The sequence below is a fragment of the Strongylocentrotus purpuratus genome, unplaced genomic scaffold (assembly GCF_000002235.5).
Source record: "Strongylocentrotus purpuratus isolate Spur 01 unplaced genomic scaffold, Spur_5.0 spur5_scaffold_6, whole genome shotgun sequence".
Taxonomy (NCBI): domain Eukaryota; kingdom Metazoa; phylum Echinodermata; class Echinoidea; order Camarodonta; family Strongylocentrotidae; genus Strongylocentrotus; species Strongylocentrotus purpuratus.
In genome coordinates, this window is record NW_022145612.1 from 22,095,935 (window position 1) to 22,114,072 (window position 18,138).

General features: G+C 33.9%; 1 protein-coding gene across 2 annotated transcripts in view; it reads right to left on the reverse strand.

The window, feature by feature from the left end:
• Window positions 1-18,138, reverse strand: part of LOC582463 (protein kinase C delta type) — a 52,078-nt gene that overhangs the window by 9,613 nt on the left and 24,327 nt on the right. The window contains exons 4-14 of one of the 2 annotated variants that reach the window (XM_030972466.1): window positions 17,497-17,566; window positions 16,058-16,253; window positions 15,311-15,345; window positions 14,195-14,280; window positions 13,413-13,542; window positions 12,671-12,768; window positions 11,982-11,996; window positions 5,375-5,451; window positions 4,055-4,178; window positions 3,069-3,242; window positions 828-919 (exon numbers count right to left, since the gene is read on the reverse strand). In XM_030972466.1, the coding sequence (XP_030828326.1) occupies window positions 828-919; window positions 3,069-3,242; window positions 4,055-4,178; window positions 5,375-5,451; window positions 11,982-11,996; window positions 12,671-12,768; window positions 13,413-13,542; window positions 14,195-14,280; window positions 15,311-15,345; window positions 16,058-16,253; window positions 17,497-17,566 (1,097 nt within the window). The remainder of the gene's footprint in view (window positions 1-827; window positions 920-3,068; window positions 3,243-4,054; window positions 4,179-5,374; window positions 5,452-11,981; window positions 11,997-12,670; window positions 12,769-13,412; window positions 13,543-14,194; window positions 14,281-15,310; window positions 15,346-16,057; window positions 16,254-17,496; window positions 17,567-18,138) is intronic. The other variant, XM_030972467.1, reaches the window with a different exon arrangement.

Genomic DNA, 18,138 nt, shown 5'->3' on the forward strand with positions numbered 1-18,138 from the left:
ACAAAGACTAAGATCGACTTAAGTTGGACTTGAACTATGGCAGGCTGTTCATGCCACTAGTCCCTCTAACTATTCCTGGCATTGGTTACTCAAGGGACATACAAATCGTGGTCACAAATTTACAGAACTTACTTTTTTTGATAGTCCATTATTGAAGGAAAAATATCTAAAGATCATAAAGTCTAAGGTTTTTTCCATCTAATTTTCCATCTAGTTAAGACTTTTAAAGGGCATAAATCGCAACCAATTATGAGTCCAAGTCTTAAATACAACTTGAATTAAAAATGTGACGTCCCTTGAGAGACCAATGGTGATAGTAACCAGTGGCATGAATGGCCAGCCATAGTTCTAAGTCCAACTTAAGTCGATCTTAGTCGATGTGAAACAGCCCCCTGATGACACAAGTATCTCTCTCAACTAGCTATGGCACATAGGATCCTCGACCCACCCAAGAGAGGAACATGCCACTGTTCAGAAAACACAAAGCAGAGCAATACTCGGACATTGACAGAATATGGAATAAATTACAATGATAAAGTTTGAATGACTTTTATCCTAAATATCATATTGTAATTGTTTTAACTACACTGTACTCCTATTAACAGATGGTAAATTGCACTCACAAACACTGCAGAAGAATGCAATTGTACACATCAAATACTTGCAAATGATTTTTCATATTTATCTATATGTAAAACTGGACTAATTTTTTTTGTTTTTGAGAAAAACTATAATGTTCTATATCATAGTACTTTCCTTCATTGTCAAAGCAAAAAAATTAAAAGTTGAACGTAGACAAAGTTGATGAGAGAAGATAATTTCATTACCTAGCTCTCTTTTCTTCAAAGCGTAGTGAGGACTGTATATGGAACATGAGATCACCACCATTCAAGTACTCCATCACAAAGAACAAATGCTCCTGTAAAAATCAACCACAGAAGGGTAAAGAAAATTAGTATTAAGCTTCTACGAACTTTAACATCTAGAAAATAAGATGCTTTCCACTCCCGATAATATAAGTATTAAAGCCTGTCTGTACTAGTTTGGCCAGGAGGGATTAGACCACCCAGCGTGGTCACTGACGGGTGGCTATCTCATCAACTCAGCTCTCAATTAACATAAGAAAAAGAGGATCATGGGGAACCAACAGGCACTGCTTTATAGGTATTATTTTCTATATAGAGGGAGCAAGTAGCTACAAGTAGTACAGTGGGCTTTTAATAGTTTAACAATAAATTTTTAAATATGTGTTTTGAAGTGGAGGTACAATAAATTTTGCTGGAACCAGACCAACTTCACACTCTTGAGTCATCAATTTTTCAAAGAAAATGTACAATATATGCAAAACACAGTAATTGTGCATTTCAATGGATGAGACTTACAACAAGGTTTTGCTACTTTCTTTATATTGTGGGGTTCAAAACCCTTCTACTGCAAGATGAATAAATGAACCAATTTAACCCTACGTTAACTGGGGGGGGGGGGGTCAATTTGACCCCCCCCCTGTAGAAATTTCGCGACTACTCCGAAACCGCGGCAGATATAAAATTTTCCTTTCATGACTTTTTTCTTTCGAGTCTTACGCATCTTTTAAAACAATTTTTTCGAAAATCGGACGTATAGTTACGGAGTCACGTGACATTTTGTTGTTGCATGTCAGCCCAAAAATCGCTCATTTTTGTGATTTGTGTACAAAACATATGGAAATGTCATTTTTCCTAAAAAGAGATAAAACATTGGTTATTTAGTCTTGTTTAAAGTTTGGGTGTTTGTTTTAGGGTCAAAATAGTTGAATTGTAGTTATAAATCAAATAAAACAACAAAAACAATGAAATACATAAGTTGAAAAAACAATGAAATACATAAGAAATTATCAAAACAAGAGATAACATAAGGAATAACCTGGCTCTTCTAATTTTTTGTGTAGTATTATTATTCCAAATGGTCTAACAAATATATGTAGTGAAAAAGAATGCTTAAATATCAATAATGTATGATTTATGGGCAAAAATGTCAATTTTATGACCTTATTTGCATAAATTACCATAAATATGTAAATGAGTGAATTTTTCAAAAAATTGAAATTACCATAGTATTCTATACACTTCACTTGACATGTATGCAAATTTTTGCAGCGATCGGCCGTGAAACGGCCGAGATCTTAAGGGGGGGTCAAATTGACCCCCCCCCCCCCCCCAAGTAAAAACCTGGTCTGAAATAGCCCAGTTAAAATAGGGTTAAGCCAGATTCTCAAGAAATGCAATCCGTTCAGAAAACCTTAAGACAAGCTGTAATCACTGATTTTCACCTTACAACCGTTTCTTTTTCTTCCCTGGCAGTACTATTTTGCATAAACCACCAATTGTTGAAATAAGTAGTTTCTATTAACTTTTTGCATCAAATTATCCATAACACTCCTCCTAGAGTCTGATTTCATACAAATTCATGCTACCTGCAAAGTAAATCTTCTTTCATCCACTACATAAAATCGGTAAGATTATCCTTAGGGGAAAGGAAAGTGTGATCAGATAATCTACCACGACATCTACATAAAGGTTAATAACTTGCTATTTCCTCTTGGCGATGGTTTCATTTTCATTATATATGCCTTTCCAAAGTCATTAATCCCAAAGTGTCTTCTTCTACGTCTTCAAAAGATAAAGCGATGGAATAAACACATGGCTGTACATGACACTAGTCAGTTTCTTTCTAGATTATTTTGTGTTCTGCCCAAATAAATCTTGACCATTCTATTGGTTCTAATTATTAGTATCTTCAAAAATCCATCTACAAGTATGTTATACTGATGTGATGTCCTCAAAAAATCATGTAACCAAAAAGGAATCACTCTTTCATGAGAATTAAAAGCCCTAAGTATGATAATCACTTCAGCTTTTAATAACAACAATAAGGGCTCAACCATTCAAGGAATTCCTTCCTACTAAGTACTCATTTACTTTATCGTCTGTTTGGAGCCAGAAGGGCATTAGCTCATATGATTTTTTAAAAGGTGAACGCCCTTCTGGCTACAAAACGGGTGATATTGAAACGCGGACTGAAGAACTTGCCTTGCTCTGGAAGGTGCAGTATAGATGAGTAAGGAATGGATGGGCCCAGGCCAGCCCTAGAACGTGTCTCTCAACCATGGTGCACTCGATGTCATCGTCCTCCAGTACGACCTCCTTCTTAAGAGCCTTAATAGCAAAGTACTTTTTGGTTCCTTTCTGCTCAGCTAACATAACCTGAATTGAAAAAAAGAATATAAATTTTAAAAAATGCAGGATGATGGTGAATTGTAAGAACAAAAAAGTTGCTCTTGATGTCGTGTTGCCTGTACAATCCAAGATGGCACCTTTCCACCTCCTGGCTCCTCTGTTTAAAGCCGGTCTGCACTAGTTTGGCCAGGGGAAATTGGACCTCCCTGCAAGGTCACTGACAGGTGGTTATCTCATCAAATCAGCTTTCAATTAACATGAGGAAAAGGGAATCATGGGGGACCAACAGGCACCGATTAGGCATTGTTTGCTATATAGAGGGCGCAAGTAGCTACATGTATAAGTAGTACAGTGGGGCTTTAAAAAAAAAACTAAAGCTATTTTGACCTGTTTTAAAAAAATCTGTAACCAGTTGCATCCAGGGTTCTCACAGGTGCATAACACCCTTGATGCCAACATCAAATGTGAGGGATTTCAGAAAGAAAAAAACAACCTTTGACCAGCGAAATTCTTAAGTCTTCACTAATCACCCACCTACGATGTTGCAAAGCCATATTTATATCAATTAGGACATGGGTTAATCCTGTCTGAGAAACCTGACTGTATTACTGGTGTCGATGACAATGATTTTTATTTCTAAAACGGCCCCTTCTGTTGAGAAGAAGCAAACTGATTTTACAACAAAAAACAAAAACATGAAAGTATCACATACATTGTTTTACCTTCTGGAGCAACCAACAAACAAGTGAAGGCTGGAATCAATTTAAATATAAGTCATCAATTGACATAAATAACTATATCTACTATTTCACAATTGTACAAATTTAGGTGGAACTTACTTTGCCAAAGCTGCCTTTTCCTAGTACTTTTTGTAGCATGAAGTCATCAATGCTGTATTTCTGTACCGCTACGGGTCTGTCAGGGGGTCCCCCATCCGTAGTCCAGAGAGGCTCATACACAGCTCTGAAAGAGGAACATTGTCACATCTTGATTGGTCAACTACTATGTTTTCAAATTTTTATATTCATTTAATTTTTCAACTTTTTATATTTATTTCATTTTTTAACTTTTTATATTAATATAATTGTTCAGCTTTTTATATTCATTTCATTTTTCAAATTCATTTATATTAGTTTTCAATTTTTTATATTCATTTTTATTTGTTTACATTTTTATATTCATTTAAAATACTGATAGAGCTTTATATGAAACAATAAAATGTCTGCTTAATGTTGCAAATTTGCTACAAACTGTCTTTACAAAAGAGCCATGCAGGTTCCGTGACAGTTTTTACATGAACAAAGAATGAAAATAATACAATCTTTTACAGAATTTGATCTCGTGCAAGCTTCTTCTTAATTAATAGAAATCATATTCATTTCTAGACAACTCACAGCAATATAATGTTGATTTCATCCTTCATCTTATAAAACTTATCCTCTGAAGGACAGCTGGAATACAAACATTACTCATTGATGAAAACCACTCCCACATGAATTGTTTTGGACCTTTTTTTTTCTTTCTACTACATATATTGTTTTACTATTTCCTCTGTGAAACGTTTCATTCTAGATATACTTGGTAAAGGTTAATTATACCCCCTTTCATAGTGCTCCTATCGATACTCACACCGATGTAAATACTGATTGAATTTTCCTGATGTAAACAAAGGTAAAACCGCCGCTTTCCCTGCTATCCTTTTCATACTGCGGGTGAAATGCACTCGCTGTGGCGAGCCCTTGCCGGCAGTGTAGAATTATTGCGCAATTATTAAGCCCGCACCCCATCTAGTTAGCATAGAGCATGCGCAACAAAATCCAATAAACACAGCTGGTTACGATAAAGCGTGCGTACACTGCGACCTTTGACCATTTTCATCCGCCTTTTAATTAGTGTTTTCTCCCGAACGCATTCACAGTGGCCGTTTGATCGGTGTCACACCGATAGAAAAAGAATTTCTCCTGCTCTTAAGCAGGAGAATTTAATTGCCTATTTCTCTTCTTTTTATCGGCTATTCTATCGGCTTTTTCTCCTTTGTACCATTCATAGTGGCCGTTTCATCGGATGCGTCGGGATGCATCCAATGAAAATCAGGCCAGTTTGAAAGGGGTTTTAGAGATCTAAATACACCTTGAAAGAAAAAAAAAGGTAAAACTCACTCATCTAGATCTTCATCATCATCAGGTACGTATCCATGTTTGCCATTGCCTGCTCCGGGCGGTAACTTCTTATCTTTCTGTTAAAGGTTATACAAAGTTTTGGTATGGGGTCATGAATTTGGTTCAAATGAACATATTAGAAGCATATGCGATCCTACAATATTCTGTGATCGTTGTCGCGGTTGAAATTGAGTCTAAAGTTATGAAATTGTGAATAATAAACTCTTTATGTTGTATAGCTCCCTCTCAAGATCAAGATGTTAATTAAGCTATACAACAATATTTCTTAATTGACTAAAATCGACCGATTAGCTATTCCCGTTTGGAAATAATATATCACAACATATTCTGAGATTTTCATGGTCGCAGCTACCATTGTTCGGCCGTAGGCGCCATTTAAAATTTATCAAAATTTACCGGGAGCACCGGTAAATGTTGATATTTAATTTTCCTCCAAATCAGAGTGTTTTAGGGGCTAAATTTTCCAGTACTTATAATACATCTACAGGAGCATCCAAATATATCAAAATTGTAAAGAATCACCATCCACCCAATTTTCAAAATTTCCCAAAACTTTGTAATACCTTTAAGGCAAAAAATATAATTATAACAATAACTAAATGTTTTTGTTTATCACATAATCGCATATCTCTATGCGCTATGAAGAATACATTTGAAGTCCAAGTATTCATATTCTATTACTATCTAAATACTGATGTAGAAAGATTTTTTTTTTTTTTTTTTTTTTTTTTGGGGGGGGGGGGGTTCGCAGATGCTAATTTGAATGAAGAGAGTAGAGACCTTTTAATGAATATGAATGAAAAACAAAATGCATAAATATCAAGGGTGACACTAAGCAAACTGTGACTGAAATAAATGTTTCATGAACTACATGTACAAGAAAAGTCATTCGCATGGGAAAATGAAAGAGAGGTATTCTTAAAATTTATAATTTTGTACTTTGAAAAGGGCATACAATTTTTTTGATTTCAAAAACCGAGTTTAAAAAATCAAAGAGAGATTGGATATGTGTTTTTTTCTCTCTCTCTGCATTATAAAGCAGCATTTGATGATGAGTAGACATATTTTTGTGTAATGTATAATTATATGATATGTTTTTTTTTTCTCTCTCTTTTCTCTTTTTTAAAACACAAGCATGTAAAAATAAAAAAAGGCTAGATCATTCTGTGACATGAATAAAAATCTACTGCAGAAAAAACGCCATCGTTAAACAAGAATATGAAAAGGCTATCCCAAATATAACATCACTGGTGTAATTTTAATTAAATAATTCATAAGGTATTTTACATAGAGAAACAGACTGTAGCTGAAATTCTACAACTAGAGCTCCTAGGAAATCCTGAGAGCTTTGAATTAATACCATCACATAATCTCCCAGATATACGGAACAACAAATAGGAGGCATCTTCTTTTGTGGTCTACCAAACGCTACTGTAAACAATTCTCAGTCAAAACCTCTGTTTAGATTAACTTTTTTATCACATAGATCTGATTAGCTTGTATGCACAGACAAACATGGTGAAATAATGAGAGGATTGAGCCTTTGAAGCTTCACAGAAACTACACACATTTGAGTGTAATCATGAGATTGAATCACGGTCTCAGATTATTACTAAAAATGCACATGAATGAAGAATGTTCGGCCATACATGTTGCTTATGATTTCATGAAAAGTTCTTTAATATATCTACAGGAAATAGTGATCGCCACATGGAAACTAGTACAAAGTACGGATAAGAGAAAGAGGGTGAAAGCCACTAAAAGGGCATTTGAGATTCCAAATCAATATTCTGCTATCCACATGCCACCTGTGATATTAAATATTAATGTATCTACACGAACTTCTTCAATCATATCTGTTTTCATTGTCCATTAAAGTAGTCACCCGAAGAAAATTCATGACAACTGATAATCATGGACAAGTTATGAAAAACACAAATAATTTTCTGAAAAATCATATCAATATCATGGAAGTGTAAAATGCAATTTTGTGGCTAGCTGTGTCTCATATGTGACGTCACGGATCTTGACGCTCTACGGAGGACCGCTGAAGGCAGAAAATCTCAAAATTAACATTTTTGAGAGAAGAATACTGCGGGCCCCAAACATATTTGAAGAGGGAAGTTGTTATATATGATCAGTAAGGCTTCCCCTTTGCAATGATATCAAATTTGCATCAATTCAAAACACTTTTGATTCTTTGGGTGACTACTTTAATGAAATTCAAGGAAAACTATCTGAAAGATTGTTGGTTTTGAAAGATGGTGGTACTACAAATATACATGTGGGCAATGAAAGTTGGGAATCCTAACTGTTTTTGTCTCTCTGTCATCATGAATACAAAACAAAAGTACTTGTGACAAGACAACTACAGCAGTTTTTCTATTATGAGAAAGAATGACTGAAAATGAAAGAAGGGATAAAAGTTTCAACAAGTGATCGAAAATGTCTCTGAAGTGTTGACATGATCCATAGATAGCACAAATGGTTCATTGTACAATTCCGTAGTGAAATTCCCCAATGTGAACAACAGAAAATACACTTATAGCAGAGAGGAAGTGTTGATACAGTCACTTAATATGAAACAGAAGTTTGGTACATTACATGAACTCTTGTGACAAAGAATATCAAAGTCATGAAATGAACTGTTCATTTTGTATTGCATGAATAAACTTTGAAAGTGGACTGCTGTTAAACAACAACAAATTGTGTGAGTGAAAATTCTTAAAATTTTAATGCCGGCATATAATTGAAACTGAAACAACACTGAATTTTGTAATTTGCAAAATTCTCTAACCCATGAAAAGCGCTCTCATTTACAAAAAATGTAAGATTTTCATGCCGCAATTTTTTTTTTTTTTTTTTTTTTTTTTTAAACAGTAACTGGTTTGGTATATAGTTTGATAAGTAGAAAGCAAATATCCATATAAGATATAACCTCTGCTATAAAATTTAAAAAAAAAAAAAATAACCTGAGAATGACAAAGTAATTTTTTCCCCTTTTTTTTCCAACTGAATCATCATAAAAGGAGATCTACATGTAATGAAACAAAGGAAGTTATCAAAATTCATTTGAACAGTAACCATAACCTTATCACAAGTAAACATAGAAAGGAACAAAGATCAGATGATGTATCACTGGTATACGTTTTTCTGAGAAAATAGGGATTTCCCCATTGATGTCCTCTGTCTTTGTGCCACTTGGTCTAAAACTCAGATTACATAATTATGTCTACAACCAATGATTTGTATCAATGTCCTCTTTGAAAGTAAAAAAACAACAATTGAATAGTCCCAAGCACTTTTGACACTTAAGGCCATTTACATGCGTCAAAATGCCTTACAAAATGTTTTAAGCAAACTTCCTCAAACTATATCTAACTTATCTACCTCATAAAATAATTCAGGAAAACAAATTCTGAAACTACATGTATATCGTAAACTTAACACAATTTTTTTCTAAATTGTGAAATACTACTCTAACTAAGGCATGTCAAACTAAAAAATACTAAGACTGCATGCTTTGAACGTACATTCATTACATGAAAGATATTTTTTCAACTTAGAATTATTATAATGAAATAAACATACAGTCTAGCCAAATATCTATTACAGATAGAACTAATTCTTTCATACTGATGGAAAAATGTTGTCTTATCTAGCAGCCTTTTCTTTAAAAATGACATTCTATGTACTCAGATAAACACTTTGACGCACCAACAAAGATTAAGGCAGACTAAAATTGTTCATTTAACATTCAGATCATAACTTCAACCATTTCTGTTCATATAATTCTCTGCACGTCGACTTTCTGCTGAGGATATATGATGGCAAAAAAAGAAAACAATGGAGTGCTTGCAAAAACTTCCATTATATTGCTGTATTGCTCAATCATGAATATATTTCATGCTGAATATTCAAAATAATCTTAAACTGATATAGAAAAAATAAACTTCTGTTCATGTTTTGTTATTCCGCACCATGCAGCTACATACATGTTAGACTTGGTGCATGTACCTACGGAAATGCTTAAGTGTGAACTGTGATTGCAATACATATCGTACATGCACTGAACTTAATACATTGCAAAAGCGTTTCATGGTCATTCTTTCTGTGCTCTATTCCTTGTGAATTCAGACAACGTCTGCTCATTTAAAACTGAGAACAGTAAATATATGGAGTCAGAGGACTCATCACATCCCCTTCTCCAATTTATTTGTATAGATATAAAAAAAAACTTTGTAAATCTATTGTATATAAGCGAAGATAGTAGCATGCAAGAATGCCAAAAACAGCATGGTAGTGCTAAACAGGCCTGGGACCACCTACATTTATACATGGGGACATGAAACATGACAATGGCATCAAAAGTATACATTTAATTAAACAGGAATAGGCTATATATTAAATAAAAGAGTGGAAACTACTGAGATATAACCTTTTTTGTGTCTAAATTTTTTTTTAAAGAATTTAGATAGATTTGAGACTGAGAAAGGGCATTTCAGTGCTATCAATTGCAAACTGGTTCAGTAACGATTCTTTTCTTTTCTGTGCAATGTTTCCTGCATTATCTAGTGCCATTACATGCAGTTCTATCAAAATCAATTGCAGCCATATTTGGGGAGGTTGTTTCAGTTTTAGTAGATTAATTAATATCTAGATTCCAGAACATGTCACGCAATTACAGAAAAGGGGAATTTATTTTTTCAGCTTCTTTTCCCCTGCTCTTTTTACTTGAATTTCAAAAGCAACAATACTAAATTCATTTAATCACCTTCATTACTCCAGTGCTCAATTTGATTCAACAGCTGAATTTACTAATCAGAAATGACTCCTTTCAATAAAATCACACCAAAACTTTATGATAAAGTTGAGTTCTGGTCATGCGATTGCATTGTGAAAGAAACGTTGTAGAATCGATCAGAAAAGGTTGATCATGTAGCATATAAGTATTGGTGTGTACTGCAAGGTTCTGGAATCATCAAAATGACACTCAGTTTTTCATTATCTCACAAAAAAAATTATTTTGTGTAGCGCCCTTTTCAACAGAACTCAACTATCCCTTTAAAGAGATAGTTGACTTCTGTTGCAGAGGGCGCTACACAAAAAAAAAAAATTTGTGAGATAATGAAAAACTGAGTGTCAAATTTGAAAGAACATACAATTTAAATGACAAAATCATCTGTTTGATCAAAATCGGTACAGAGACTGCTGAAATATCCATAAATATAATAATTTCTAATATTTGTGTAACACCACAAATATTTGATAATTTGAAAAAACGAAATAGCGCCTTTTATGTTGTATTTTAGCCCATGCCGATGTTGGCTTTTTCGCGTTGGTTTTATTAAGCCCAACCAGCCGGCCCATGTATTGTTATTATTAATTAAATTAATAGTCACCATATTTTTTTTAAAGTGGAGCTAAATTTGTATGATCATTTTAGCTAAATTTCACAAATTTTGGGGTCTAAAATTCCCTTCATAGCAATTTTAGGTTCTAAAAGGGCACTACAAATGTCACAGATAAGAATAAGAGCAATAACCATGCACTTTGAAGGCATTTGCGGTCTGAAAACAGAACTCAACTATCCCTTTAACAGCATGACATCTTGTCTTTAAATTCATTTTTATAATAACCCATATGATCAAATGAATCCAATTGAAAGTAAAACCAATCAAATGAAGCCCAGCAAAACATTACCTTACAATTCATTCAATCCTTTATAAAAAAAATTCCAGGCAATAATCCAATTCAGTAATATAATCTATTTAGCATTATAATCTACAGTAGAACGTATATCATTTTTTTTTTTTTTTTTTTACCAGAGTGCATGTAGCTCTATCATGCTACCATGCATGATTTATGAAGCTTTGATATTATAACTGACGATCTGATCTCTAGCAACTTTGCAGCTGTTTTTTTTTTTCTTCTTCATTTTATAGCAACTTTCTTTTTTTAACAACTTTCTTTTTTTAACTTTTATTGCAAATTGATATATGGCACTAATAAAATCTAAATGTTTTTATTTTGTTTGGTATCATATTGCATTTGAATTCTATCTTGAGTGCTAAAGTCTTAAAGCTTATCAACACTAGTGTGGCTAGGAGGATTAGACCACACAGCGAGGTCACTGACAGGTGGCTATCTCATCAACTCAGCTCTCAAATAACATAAGAAATAGAGGATCATGGGGGACCAACAGGCACCGATTAGGGAAGTTTTCCTATATAGAGGGAGCAAGTAGCTACAAGTAGGACAGTGGGGCTTTTAGAATACTATTACAGTATATCTATATTGGTATTTTCAGCACATGGATTTCAGTTATTTTCTAATAATTAATTATAATCCATTTAGCATTATAATCTATGATAGAACGTGAAGTCCCACACATGTGATTTAATGCAAGTTTTTCTAAGTAAAACCTAATGCCAACTCTAGGGAAATGTGCCTCTATCAATGTGATGAGATGAGAGTTATCTTGATTAACCAGATGAAATGCTCTATTTGCATTTCGCAGTATGACTAAAATGTGCATTACAGCTTGTGAAGGTGAAAAGAATATTTTTAACAGTAGTTGCCTTACCATAGACTTTGTAATCTAAGAAATTAAAAACAAGAAGAAGACAAAAATTGTGAGATAAAAGAAAGACAAAAGACGCTTTAAAACCCTGGCAAAAAAAAAGAAGATCCCTTTGTATTACAACTACTCTAAATCACAATTCAATCTGTCAGAAAAATAGATCGAGAGAGACATTTTGAAAGAGTTTGAAAGTAATTGCAAAGATTTGCACCATTTCACCGAAGTCATCTAACTGTCAAGTGTAGTAACTATTAAGAATATCACTTCATCCTTTGGGAAATAGTCAAAATAGTATTTTATTTTCATATCCAAAATAAGATAAGGAAGAGAATTATTCCTTTTTTATTAAAAAGAGACGATTGTTATTTGACAGTGATCCTCATTTAATGAACACAGTTCATCAATTTATTGGACTCTAGAACATAAAAAATGTGAAATATCATCCTGAATCTTTTCAAAGTGATAGCCACTTTGCAAATTTCTTTGACGTAATAAAAAAGAGAATTTGGAACTATCAACATACCAGTCTTATCTTAATGCCTTATAAGGCAAATAGGATCTAAAATCGGGACACATATCAGTGCACAGAGAGAGAAAATGTACAACGATTCTGTGTTATGCCCATTAACAAAAGAAAACAGCAAATGGTAATAGTTGTGATTTAAGAAGTAAGCAACGGTTCCAATAATTACCTCGATACTGGAGAGAGCCTCGGAAAGAAGTCTCTGGTTGACTCCGCACAGGTTAGGGACATTGTTCTTGCACTTGTGGTGAACATTTACATTACACACTGTACATGAGATGAGAAAATAGGATCGTTTCCAATGAATCAACCATGCTTCAGGCACTATGTTTTAAACACATACAACACATCCTTTTTATCATTATGAGGGAATGTTATGAATCTATATAAAGTCTTTCAATCTGTAAGAACATGGATTTCAAATGATTCAGCTACGTTAATTGAGATCTATTTTGTATATATATCTCTTTATCTGTTGACAATGAGAGCTATAGGAACCAGAGTTAATCTGACATATCTAAATAACTCTCATATCACAAATATATATCTACCAATTATCTAAATCTCACAAACTGTCATTGACAATGTTTTCATCTACAATAGTTTCTTGCTTTAATACTATACCACAAATTTGTCAGCTGAGACCTAGAAGGGCATTAGGTCATATAATTTTACAGAGAGTTATCGCCTTTATGGCTCTCAGCAGAAAATATATGCAATTATTGGACTTATTTACTCTAACGCAGATAATGCTCTCTACTGAACATTTCTCATATCTTATATTGTGTGGTAGATATATGCACCTTAAAATTATTCAATATTATGATCTACTTTATTATTTTATCTAACTTGCTTCCTCCCCCTTGACACGCCAACCCGTACTCCGTGTTGCCTAGCAACATGATGCGTACCTTCACACTTGACGCCTTGTCTGAACAGACCGTAGAGCATAGTACCGCAATGGTCACAGAATGTAGGACTCTTATAGTTGTTGACTTTAAATCTATGGGGCATGTTGATGTTGAACCTCTCTTTCAGTTTCTATTAAAGCAACAACATAACAAAACATGAATAAGAGCATATGTAAACAATGAATAAGAGAGTACAGTGTATACAGTTAGGGAATTGAAGATGACAGATCTTCAGGGACATTGAAGTGCTCAAATAAGGAAGTTTCAATCCTTTAAGTTTTATTATTGATACAAGTAATCATGAAAATAAGAACACCAAAGGTTTCTTAGAATTGACTACAGAAATGTGTTTAATCTTGATCAATGACTAATACAATTGGTTCCTCATATTATTTGCCAGCCATCTTTATCAACATTATTACAAAACAATTTTTATAAGACCTTATGTTTCCTTATATTGTCATGATACTTATAAATGTAATGCTGTATCATGTTATTCTTGTAATAATATCGTACACTTTAGCCTTCAGGTTGAATTGCATATTTTTGACAAAATAACCATTATGACATTACGATTAATTAAATCAAATTTCCATTCTTTTGTGCTTTTATTAAAGCAAAATTTAGCCCTAACCAAAACAAAGGAACACGTAAGATGCATGATAAAGTTTGGAAACTCCCAGACTTTTAACACACACACAAACAAGTAATGGGTATTATGCAACACTTCCTGGATGGCACTATGATAGAAAGTAAAAGCTTTGATAACAAGAAAGTTGTACCTTGGTCTCTGTTGAATTGACCCCAGTGCCGGGGCATTTCCCAAGCACTTGGTTAAAGCAGCGTTTATGAACAGACAGCTCGCATTCTACACAATAAACATACAAAAGGCATTGTATTAAATTGTGTACATGTATGTAACATGAACAATGGCTGAAGTTTCTCAGTCTGAAGTCATATCTTTTGTAAATGGTGCGTCACGAAAAGCAAAATAAAATTACAGCTGAGCATCAGGTAGACCAGCATATGGTTACTGTACCTCAGTTCACAGGTGATGACTGCCCGACTGTACTAGCCCATTGACTTCTAAATTTTCAATCATGTACCTTTCCTTTTCTCATTACTCCACTTTTTCACTAGATATATTCATCTAAATTTATCTTGATCCTAAGAAAAAGGACAAGCTATCCTTAGCCCAAATATTAGACGCAATATTAAAAATTGGACAGTTTAGACTCTCAGGAGCACTGAAAGGGTTTAATAAGACAACTTCTTTTCACCTACATATTTTCTAATACACAAACACACACACAGACACACCAAATAAAAACAAAAAGCAAAACTAATCAATATACTGACATAATGAGAAAAAAGGCATCGTACCATATTCTTCCAACCCTAATTTCCACTTTCAAAGTGAAACAAAATATCCAAGACCATTGAGTAGTGGTTTTGTCTTGACCCTTTTGGAAAGAAATCTATGTCTAACCACTTGAAAGTTGCGATACAAACAATTTGAAAATGAAACCAAATTAATTGAAACACTGTGTGATCTAAAAATAACAATGCTCAAGAAGTGTATGAAGGGTAAATAGAAATTATAATTCTCCCTTCCTCATTCTCATCCGGTAATTTCTACTAATTAGAGAGGAGCAAATTATTCCCATCTGCCGGAGAGAATTAAACACCTCGTCTTTTTCGTTTTAAATAAACCAAAGGCTTAATTTGGCTCTATATTGATAAATCTACTAACAACTGATTAATATTTGACTTCCAATCAGAAATAATAGTTGAGACGAAACAAAATGCTGTTGTCACAAGCATTGAATGAGTGTGCAATAAGTGTTCAAATGATATTGGTTTATATTAACTAGGAGATAATGAATTCAGTACATTACCCATGCATCTGTATCCTTGTGTACCAACGAGACCCCTGCAAAGCAGCAACAACAAGAGAACAAAACAATTCCTTACTATTGAAAAAACATGATGACAATTTATAACACTAAGATCATCAGCTCACTACACAATATATATTTAATATTATAAAAATCATCTTGGACCCCATGGAAGAACGGTCTTGTCTCTATGGCTTGACTGAACTGGGTGTCCTTTCTACCTCATTATTGTCTTCTTCTTTTCTTTTTTACATAGTATATTATGTTTGTTTAAATGTTTATTTATATTATGTTTTAAATGTTCTGTATACATATCGTGTTTTATTGTGAATTCAGAGAATGAATAAATCAAAGCAAATCAAAGTAGACAGAATAAGACTTGTTTGTTCAACATCGCAGAAAAATTGAAGTCTTCTACAACTCTGTTCACACTTTGAATATCTATCCTTTAATGTTATCTATTCATTAAATCATACCGAAGCACCTACATACAGTATTAATGATGATGTAGCATTTATCCTCGCACATAGTTATTCAATGAAGTATTTTACTACTTCTACCCTTCTCATATTTGTCATCCCTGTCTATCATCATGAATTTTACATTGTAAAATCATCTCACTTTCAATGTTGAAATAAATTGGCTTCTTAACAGAAACATATATCTGACAATTTGATTGAATAAATGAAACAATCATGTAGAATCTATAAACCAGATATTCCTTCGAGATTATGATAAATAACATACCAAATAAATTCATTGCAGTAGCTGCAGTAAGCTGGAGTGCGGAAGTAGTGTGGGGTGAACTTATGACCCCGATGCTCGTGAACTTTGGCCTTCCTGATGGCTACACGTCGCTTGGTCAGCAGCCCTGTTGTGTCATCTTTCTTATCCATGTCAGAATTGTGGTGTGAAACGGTGCTCCTAACGCTGTTCATAGGATCTGTTTCGACAAAATGAAAGATGAAAATGAAAAGTGTGAAACGGTGCTCCTTGCAAGTTGTTCAGGGACATGACACGGTCCCTGCACTGCCCAAGTGATCTGTTGCAACAAAATGAAAGATGTTTTTATGTTAGGTATAAGGTTATTGTTAGAGTTAGGGTTAGGGCTTGGGTTGCAGTTAGATTTTAGGTTAGGACTTAAGTTAAGGCTAGGTATAGGGTTAGAGTTCGGTTTCAGGTTAGGTTTAGATTTAGTATTGGGTCCAGAATTAACGTTAAGAATTATGTTAGTGTGGAAAATTGATGGCAGAGCAGTTGTCGTCAGAGCCTGTGTCATACTGACCGTTTACGGTGTACATTGCTGCCATCTTAACCACATACAGAGAAAGAATCACGAAGAATGGGTGTGAAACTGTATTTTCCCATGCTTTTATCATGCATACGTATATACTGTACATACAGATTGCCTATATAACAAACTCTCTCATACAAGGTTACATACACTACATGTTGCGATATCTATTGAAAATCATTCATCCATGAATTATTCTTTGTGGAATTTATCACCTCCTCACCCTGGTCCTGCATATTCTTCCCAAACAATATCAAACTCCCTGAACAATAAGAAATGACTGCTAGACAAGGGGAAACAAAGGTTTTCCTATCCTTGGCAGTGTATTGTAAAGAGTTGCGATAGATTCAAATCAATCGCAACTTTAAATTAATAATAATAATTACAGTGCTTATATAGCGCCTAACACTTACTTTGTCAGAAGTCTCTAAGCGCTCTACAATAATGCAGCATAATTACCCTGGCTTTAGCAGTGCAGCTGTTACGCGCGCTGCGTAACTGTGTACCTAAGAGACGGGAGTTGTGATCAATTACAATTTGCAAATGATTTGAATCAATAAAAATTATATATAAGGCAGAGCCCTGGTGTAGCATATTCTACAGAAGAAAAAAAAATACTGAACAATGACTACTCGAATATGTCAATCATTAAAACAGCAACATGCCTAACCTTTGTTTTCTACATTTTTTCATATCACAACTTCTCTGTAAATCACGAAAATTATTTACCAGTAATAAAAAAGAAGAAAGAAGATTTTTTTGGACAACTTACAAAAGACTATTATACTTACAACATACACATCAAAGTAGAAAATCAATTAAAAAATAAATCGTACTCACTGAATCATCAATATTAGATTAAATATATCCAAATTAGACTTGTTTATCTCACCCCCTCCTCCTCCTTCCTCTGGGAAACAACGAAGCTGGACTTGCAGACGACCGTACGGCATGAGATCCAGCTACACAATAAAGAAAATGGAGATAATATAATGTACACATACTTTATACGATAGTCATTACATATTGTTTCCTGAAAATACCTTGTAATGAAAACTAAAATGTTTAATGAAAACCCATTAAGTATGCTCTAATGTGCAATCGTGCATACATAAAGTATATTTCTAAAACTAAATGGGTTGCTATTCAGAGCAAGAGTAATTATCATTCTTTTCAGGTAGTTTCAATTCAAGTAACAGTGGCGACGGTCATTATAAAGCACCTTCCTGGTTATAATGCAATGTTCTTTCATTTGATACTCTGTAACGTGTATATTGCATTGACTACCATACACAACATAGGCTTGAATATCACAACCTGAAGTACACCGTACATTTGTGATCACTTTGGATTGCTAATACTTCAGAAGTACTCTCCAATTCTACAATATTTGAAATGGGAAAATCCTGAAGCACGGCTCTGACTTTAATTCCAAGAAAGCAATCGGTAAGCTCTATGCCTCTGGGCAGAATTCACCTCCTTGTAAAAAAATCCAGTTTCTATAATGAGGGTGAAGCCTGCAAAAATACACTTC